This window comes from Triticum dicoccoides, chromosome 5B, assembly GCF_002162155.2.
Source record: "Triticum dicoccoides isolate Atlit2015 ecotype Zavitan chromosome 5B, WEW_v2.0, whole genome shotgun sequence".
Taxonomy (NCBI): Eukaryota; Viridiplantae; Streptophyta; class Magnoliopsida; order Poales; family Poaceae; genus Triticum; species Triticum dicoccoides.
Window position 1 is genome coordinate 244312374 of NC_041389.1, and position 8128 is coordinate 244320501.

Consider the following 8128-nt stretch of genomic DNA (forward strand, 5'->3'; position numbering starts at 1 on the left):
TTGCATTGCACACTGTTTCGTCGAAGGGTCTCTGATCATAGTGTCGCGTTAGCAGCATCCTGTAGTAGTGTTCGCGTCGACATGGTGGCTGCACACACCTTCGGAGAGCTATGACATGAGTTGGCCCAAGACAAAAAAAGCTATGCGGCGAGAGTTCATGCCTCCAACCTACACGGAACAAATTCTACGCCAATTGGAGAACACCATCCAAGGATCCAAGTACATCAATGCATACTTCAAGGAGATGAAGGAAGCCTTGCGATGAGCCGGCGTGTATGACCCCATTTGGATGATATTCCACTTCATGATGGGATTGAACAATGACATCTCCAAGACTATCTTCCTCGAGAACTACAAGTCCCTCGACGACAACTACATTGGTGCTCTCAAACCAGAACAAGAACTCATGAAGGCCAAGTCTTCTCCACCCCAAGCACACTTCTCGAAGACCAAGCTCCAAGACGGCGCATGAGGCTAGTACCACGATGATGTCCAAGCCCGACGATCTCCAAGACAACGCTCCCAAGTTTGACTCCCCCGCCATCCCTCTTTGTGGCATTGATGATGCTGAGTCTATCTCGACTCTTTTTCAAGACGGTGCGGTGACGACTACGACTGTGGAGCCACTCAAGGAACATGCTTTGGAGGCGAGCGACATGGTGACGATCAAGGATGATGCTTCCATCTTAGGAGGCGAGAGTGATGATGTGCCATCTTCGGCCTTCATCCACGGTGACGGTAACGAGATGATCGAGCATGGGATTTTCCCTTCGGTCATGGAGGAGAGTGATGATGTGCTATCTTCGGCCTTCCTCCACGGCGACGACGACAAGATGGTTGAGCATGGGATTTTCCCTTCGACCACGGCGACGTATGATGACTTGAGAAACTTGTGCCACCATAGAGAGTGAGAGTGACTTCACCACTAGCCCCATATATGAAGAGTTGCCCCAATTTCCATGTGAGGAGAGCCACAACCCCCACCACTTGAGTGAGATGAGTGACTCCACCATATGTGACTTTGAGTGCATCTACCTTGAGGGACTGAGTGAGCCACCACATAGAGAGAGTGAGATAGTTGATAGGTCTCGTGAGGCCATTTGCATTTCTAACAACTTGACCTCTACCTCTATTGTGTCTTCTCATTTGGTGCTAGGTCCCATATATGATGAAGCGCCGATTCACGACGACTACATCCTTCCTTTGGACAAGACAATGGCCATGGTGCAATATGATGCACCCCCACATGGTTCCATCAAGATGGAGATGACCACCATTTGGTCTTTCCCACCTCAACTACACCACTTGAGTGGAATGAACAAGGTAACATAGGTGAAGGTAATGCTCTAGTCCCACTAGTGGACATTCTTGACATTGATTGCTTGCATGATGTTGATCCACTTATTACCATGCTTCATGCTAGTGCGACTTCCTTATGTGATGATTTATTGCCCATTTATGATGGGTATGATGATTCTCATATGGAGTCTATTAGTTGTGATGACATGTTGCATAGGATTTCTTGCGATAATTCTCTCGGTCACATCATGTTTGACAATCCGCTTGACTTGTCTTATGTTATGCATGAGATCAACCATATGTCATATTTGCAATCTCTTCATAGTGACTATGCATATGCCATTAGAATAAACCCAATTTGCACATATGGCATAGATGACAAGCCCATGGTTATTGGCATTTGTTTTTCTTGTGATGATATTGATATGCAACCTTTGCATCATTTATCTCATATGCCATGCCATGACCACCTAGCTTCGGATATGCATTGTTTTGGATGTTGTCCATTTTCTCCATATGATGTTTCCGATATTGCTCATGAGGAGAACCCCATAGTTTCCTCATACATGTTAGGAGATTTTGATTCATCTCATCCCTTGCATGATCCCAATACTTGTATGCACAATATGCTCCCCGTGAATAAAAATGCTATTGTTGTGCCACATACTTGCTCTATTTTGTGTCCCATCGTGTCATACACAATAACTATTCTTTCATGATGGATGACATGTTCTTATACCATGCACCAAATTTCTTTGAGAGATATTTATCTTGTGCTAACTCACACGTGCACATACACATCTTGATGGATGATGTGTACATTTACCACATACACAATTTCTTTCATTTGTGTATTTGTTGTGTAGGTACCCATGAATACTTATCAACCTCACAATCCCATGAGTTGACAAAACGAGCTCTAGAGAGCAACGATGACTTGGGATCACATGGATTAGTTTTCCCACCGCTACCTTCACGCAAAGACTTCGCGCATTTCTTCTACATGGCCCTCACTTGGCTATGGGTTATTGTCCATTATGTATTCTATGCCCATCTTTCCATGTTCACTTTGCATGATATATTCATCCCTATGCCTTTGCCATGCATTTATGACCCATGCATTGCTTTACACATGATGATCCATGTTTCTAGTACTTGTATGTGTATTGGCAAGCTTGGTGGAGATATCATTTGTTGTTGCCATGTTCCATTTATGACCAATTCCTATGATGATAGTATGATCTTGCCTTATGTTTGTGCTTGCGATATGTCATGTGCATTACCTATAGCTACTATTTTCTCACATGACATGATTGCCATGATTTCCCCCAGTGTGTTGCATCTTCGCTCCACTAGTTTGCACAACATGATTTCTATGCTTGACTTTGTTGCATCACCAATGATTCATACTTGCTCATTTCATGCGGTTGATGACAACCATTGCCATGGGTTGCACATGATTGTTATTGCTTCTTGTCATATATCGCCATGTGTTGCCTCTCTCATGCTAGATGATTTGCCATGTATTAGTGCAACAATGATTTTAGTCTTGTTAATGAGATTGCCCCCATAGTATTCTCGATCTTTGGGGATTTTGACATATTTCGTGTGAAGCATGCTTGCATTACTTCTTTGCATCATATACCTAGTGCCATGAATATCGCCATTGTTGCATCATATTATTCATGCACTTGTACTTCTAATTGTTATGTGCAAGAGAAGAGAACCATCATGATGGATGATGTGTTTATCTACCATGTGCATACGTTCTTTGTTTTGTTATGTGCATGTTTAGGATACTTGGACTTCGTGTCGACTTCCACTTCACGTGAGTTGACAATTTGAGCTCTTGAGAGCGAGCCTCATACATTCTACCACGACTCGCTTCTACACCGCATTTGCTTGCGCTTTAGCATTGTGAAGGATGCACAAGGACACGCCTTCAAGGTGACATCTTTCGTGAGCATGGATATTCTGGATCATACTACTTGTGTTGCTTGCACCATGAGACTTGTTGGTCATCTTGGACTACTTGATTGTGCACATGTTATAGATCTTGCTTCGACTTGCTATTTACACATTTCCATGCCTCATGATATATATGCCTTATGTGTTTCTTCCGACTTGTTGGGTTGTTGCTTCTATCATATGGCTGGTTGCACCAATGTCATTTCTTCACATATGCCATGTCCAATTGATTTCTACATGTTTGACTTGATTGCCTCACACATGATGAACACTTTCTCATTATATTGTGTTGAGTGCCACACAATTTTCACTACACCCTATGCACGTTCTGCTTGGATTGTCTTGCACTTGACCCATACACTTGACCCATATGTTTACACACTTCATTTTCTTTGGTGTTGTGAATGGTTCATATGCACACCATGGACCATTCATTGAGCGCTTTGTGCATGTTTGCTATGAGCTTGAGGTAGATGCTTGTTCTCTTGTCAAACATATTTGTATCACTACCTCACATTTGCATGCTTGTTTCCATGATGTCCTTGATTGTGCTCAATTCATATGCTTCCATGACATGTCACAATCCTTTGTCACACCATATGCTATGCTTGATGACAACACTTGTTGGGTGAATCACCTCTTGAATGATTGGTTTTGCACTAACGCTAACCACATTTGTTTTTCCAAGTGTTTGTTGCCCTTGATCCTTTTGAAGGAACCACAAGATGGTACGACATTGGAGAGTGGCCATTTCAAGCTTCAAGATGATGAGTACTTGATGAACGTCCTCTACAACACGGCGACGCCATCTCTTTCCCAGGGTGATTTGGTTTTCGATCCAAGGTCCGATCTTTCCCAAGGGGGAGTGGATGATGTGGAGCATCCTACGGACATCACCATGTCAAGAGTTCATTCGACAAGTGACACGTGCGACATCTACTTCACATACATAAAGGTGAATCCTCTCCTTTACACGTGCTCACTTGACCCCTTCGAGGATGGTATACTACTTGACCCTCCATCGTGCATTCATAGGTATTGTTGGAGCTTCACGAATGTCGAGGAGTAGTGCAAGTGCCAAGCAACAACTACACTAACCGCGAGAGAAGCGTGGAAGAGAAGGAAGAAGAAGCATGGACAAGCTTCTGGAAAGCCTAGAACTTCCAGCCCCTGCCCGAAACTTCTGGCCTGCCCAGAACCTCCGGCCCCTAGAGTCCAGACCAGCCCCGAGCACTCTCAGCTCTCTGGATAGCCCGGAACCTGGCCGGAACCCCGGAACTTCCGGCACTACCTGCGCGCAGGCACTCAGGCCAAAGCCCATGTACCCTTTTGCCTCTCACTTACCCCTTCGTGGCTACGACTATATATACTCACCCCTCCTCCATTCTAGGGTTAGCAAATATGATAGCTCATTTGTATGTGAGCTTTGATCCTACCTTCTCCTCTTGAGAGAGAGAGAGAGACTACTCTATTGGAGGCCAAGACCTCCATCTAGGAGAAGATCCCAAAGGATATCAAGACCCTCATCGGGGAAGGATCTATCTAGATCATCAAGCCCCCATCTCCTTTGGATTTGGGATGAACTCTACCTTGTATCTTTCTCTTTGTTGTTCATGTACCTTGTGGATCTTGTGTGTTTGATTATCTTGTGGATGTGTGATTGGACTTGTTCTTGAGTATTTTCCCTCTTGTTTCCCCTTGTGTTCTTCGCGGGATCCCCTCCATTTTGTGAAAGATCGGCCCCTAGGGTTCCACCCTACATCAGATTGGGGTACAAACTTTCTTGTCTAGCCACGGCCACCTTGGAGTGCGTTGAGCGGGGGGGGGGGGGCATAGCCATCTTCTTTTCTTTGTCATCATCTTCGTCAAGAACGATGAGTCTTGCACAGTCACCTGCCGCCGGCGCCCTGGCCACCATCGGCACCGCGTCGTTGTCTTCCTCCGACGACATGAACGTCTTAGTCCAGTACGCCATGGCGCGCTAGTCATGAGGTGCCTACGCACTCCTTGTACTTGGTCCATCTTTCCCTCTGTCCAACGTCGTTGGAGTCTGCCTGATTCATGGCCCGACGCAGGATGTCCATTGTCATTGCGCCCTTGGCTGGGTCAGGAATCAGTGTCTTCAGGTATTTCGATGTAGCCTTCTTAATCATAGCGTCAGCCTCCTTGTCCATGTCTTTGATGCTGCTGAAGTTCAAGCAGGTGTTCTCAAACTTCTACGGTCATCGAGCAACACCAGAGGAAGAAGGCCCTCCATCCAATGCCCCAGGGGAAATGGTTTGGGGTTGGAGTTCATGGCGAGGGAGAGGTGGTGAAATAGAGAGGTGGAAGAGGAGATGTTGTGAAAAAAAGAGGGTTTGAATGTGATGTTGGGTAAGTAGTGTGGGTAAATATAGGAGTGTTAGGTAGATATGAATGAGTGCTGACCTTTGAACTACGTGATGTTCTTAATGCAGATCGACAAGGGCAAGGAGGTAGTGCCACCATTGGAGAAGGGCAAGGAGGTTGTGCCACCGTTGGTCGACGTGCCAGTGCAGGATCACCCAAGCGCCAAGCGGAGGAACTACGTGCATTATCATGAGGAGTTAGGACCAACCACTTGTGCAAGGTCATCCCTGCTCCAAAACCGGAGAGTCTGCCGATGCCTCTGGAGTTCACGAAGCACTTCCCTGCCATCCCTCCACAGTTGAATCTCAAGATGAACACCGGCAGCGAGGGTGGTCGACGGGAGGGTCACCATTGATCAGGGTTGCGCCACCTTCGCCGCCATTCACCAGATCATGATAAGGTACATGGTAACATTCAAGTTGCTGACCCCTGACACCATGAAGGTGATCGGTTTGAGCGACGAGGGCGTGGAGGTGGTCACCAAGTGCAAGAAGCACGACGACGCCTTAGCCACGACCGACTAAATGAGCTCCTGTTATGTTTAAGTTCTATGCGTGGTTTAGACTTTGATGTGTGCTGCAGTTTGGTTTAAGTACTTAGTTAAACTTCTATGCATGGTTAAGACTATGAGGTGTGCCTTGCTCTTGTTCTTATCTTTCAATGTGGGCCTCTCGTAACCTCATCATTTCGAGGAGGTTACCACACAACTGTCCTAGTTGTAATCAAACAATCGGACTTGTGTTTTCCCTGAAACAAGTCCACAACCAAACATCATGCCTTCGATTTCGGCAGATGCGAACTAGTAGAGGAGATGCAGGCAACCAAACAACATGTAGATATTAACGTTTTTGTCTATGTATGCTCAACCAGGCCCAACTGAAATAAAGTATGCAAAGGGGCAAAAAACAATACAAGTAACCAAACGCATGCAAAAGTCACACACGACACCGGCGGATGCAGATAGGACCCTTACAATCACGCAACACACACACAAAATCTGACACATATATAAGAAAAAGAAAAAGAAACTTAGTACTAGTAGAAGAAAAAGTGACTGGCCTAAAAGTAAATTTTAGGCGACTTCCATATAGCAAAACTGTTTTTTTTAGGGTAGCAAAACTGTTCTAGATTACGGCAAGAAACAGTGTCTACATTGTTAAGTAGAACTGCTAATCTAAGCTACTGCACCAGAGGGTAGGTCGTGCTCCAAGAATACTACAGTTGATTGAAATCCATGTCGAAGCAGAAATTGTCAACATCAGTGGTACTGGTGGTCACCAGCGTGCTCCAGCCTTGATAGTTGCCGGCTTGTCCGATACTTGCGGTGTTGGCTGCCGACGGTACATGCCGGCGGGCCGCCGCTTGACCGTTGCCGGAAGTATTGAGGGGCCGGCGATCGAAGGACCTTAGCGTCCCCGTGCTGATGTAGAGCCGGCACACGCTGAATTCGTTCCTCAGCTGAAAAATAAAGAGCAAATTATTATGGCATGTAGGGCATCAAATTAGCGATTAAATGGCCAGAGCTAGCTGGTATAGTACCCTGAGAGGTGCCGTCGTCTGGTGTCGGGTCGTCGTGTCGTTGTCGGCGGCGACGGCCTTATACTCGTTCATCTTCCACGTGGTCTTGGCCCCCGTGGGCGCACGGCCCTGGTAGAAGACCATGGTCCTTTTCACCCCGATGACCTTGCTGTTACCGGCGGCGGCTGAGGAGGAAGAGGAGGAGAAGACGCAGGACGGCGAGCCCGTGGCCTTCCAGTACCCGGACGGAGTGGTGCGCGCTGGCCGGCCGCCGCGCAGCTCCCTCTCAGCCCGGGGGCAGAAGAAGAACCACTGCTCCGCGTCTTGCACGCTCGCCTCACCCGCCATCGCTGCGCGTGCACCAGACGTTGTATGGTCAGGCGACTTCAGGCCACAAAGAGCGTGCCTCATGCCATCATTATTCACTGGACTGACACTGACACGATGAACTTACAACGGAGGTGGGAAGGGTGGTGGCTGTAGACGTCGACGACGGGGATGACGCGGTCGACGTGCGACCTGGTGGTGCCGGCGAGGCGATGGCGGAGGTAGAAGCCCAGCAGCTCATCCTCCGTCGGGTAGAACCGAAACCCCGGCGTGGAGACTAACAGATCGCCACCGGCGCCACCGCTGCTAGTAGTCGTCATCATCGCGAGTTTGATCAGCTGCAACCTAGCGACGAGAATATATGCAGCAGAGGCCGGTTGAGAAGTTTGCGTGCAGCCGTACTGGTCGTGCATTTGTAAACGGTGCGGGAAATCCACGGCCGGGTTGACGCAGACCAGCTGAGAGTGAGAATCAACCTAGTCAGTCCACTAAACCCATCACGTAGGCAACAGGTGACACGTGGCTGGCTCTCTAACTCTCACTGCACCTACGCATATGTACGTGGTACGTACGGTGGTAGTGGTCTTGTGTCCCAAAAATGCTACACTTACGTAAAAATCTACGTACA

The 8128-nt window shown here is 47.4% G+C and overlaps 1 protein-coding gene across 1 annotated transcript; it reads right to left on the reverse strand.

Annotated features, from left to right (window-relative positions):
• Nucleotides 1-6870: 6870 nt before the first annotated feature.
• Nucleotides 6871-7844, reverse strand: LOC119305366 (NAC domain-containing protein 90-like). Its single transcript, XM_037581896.1, has 3 exons — nt 7628-7844; nt 7195-7523; nt 6871-7113 (listed from the first exon to the last, which is right to left on the reverse strand). Exons 1-3 carry the CDS (start codon nt 7821-7823, stop codon nt 6871-6873), a joined length of 768 nt encoding a protein of 255 aa, XP_037437793.1. The 5' UTR covers nt 7824-7844.
• Between the last annotated feature and the right edge of the window lie 284 nt (nt 7845-8128).

What these genes read in the sequence shown, in the direction of transcription:
- LOC119305366 (XM_037581896.1), bottom strand. Translation starts at nt 7,823, where the DNA reads ATGATGACGACTACTAGCAGCGGTGGCGCCGGTGGCGATCTGTTAGTC. An exon ending in CCACCCTTCCCACCTCCGTT is followed by an intron (nt 7,524 to 7,627) that starts GTAAGTTCATCG and finishes GTGCACGCGCAG; the next exon opens with CGATGGCGGGTGAGGCGAGC. An exon ending in AGACGACGGCACCTCTCAGG is followed by an intron (nt 7,114 to 7,194) that starts GTACTATACCAG and finishes TTTATTTTTCAG; the next exon opens with CTGAGGAACGAATTCAGCGT.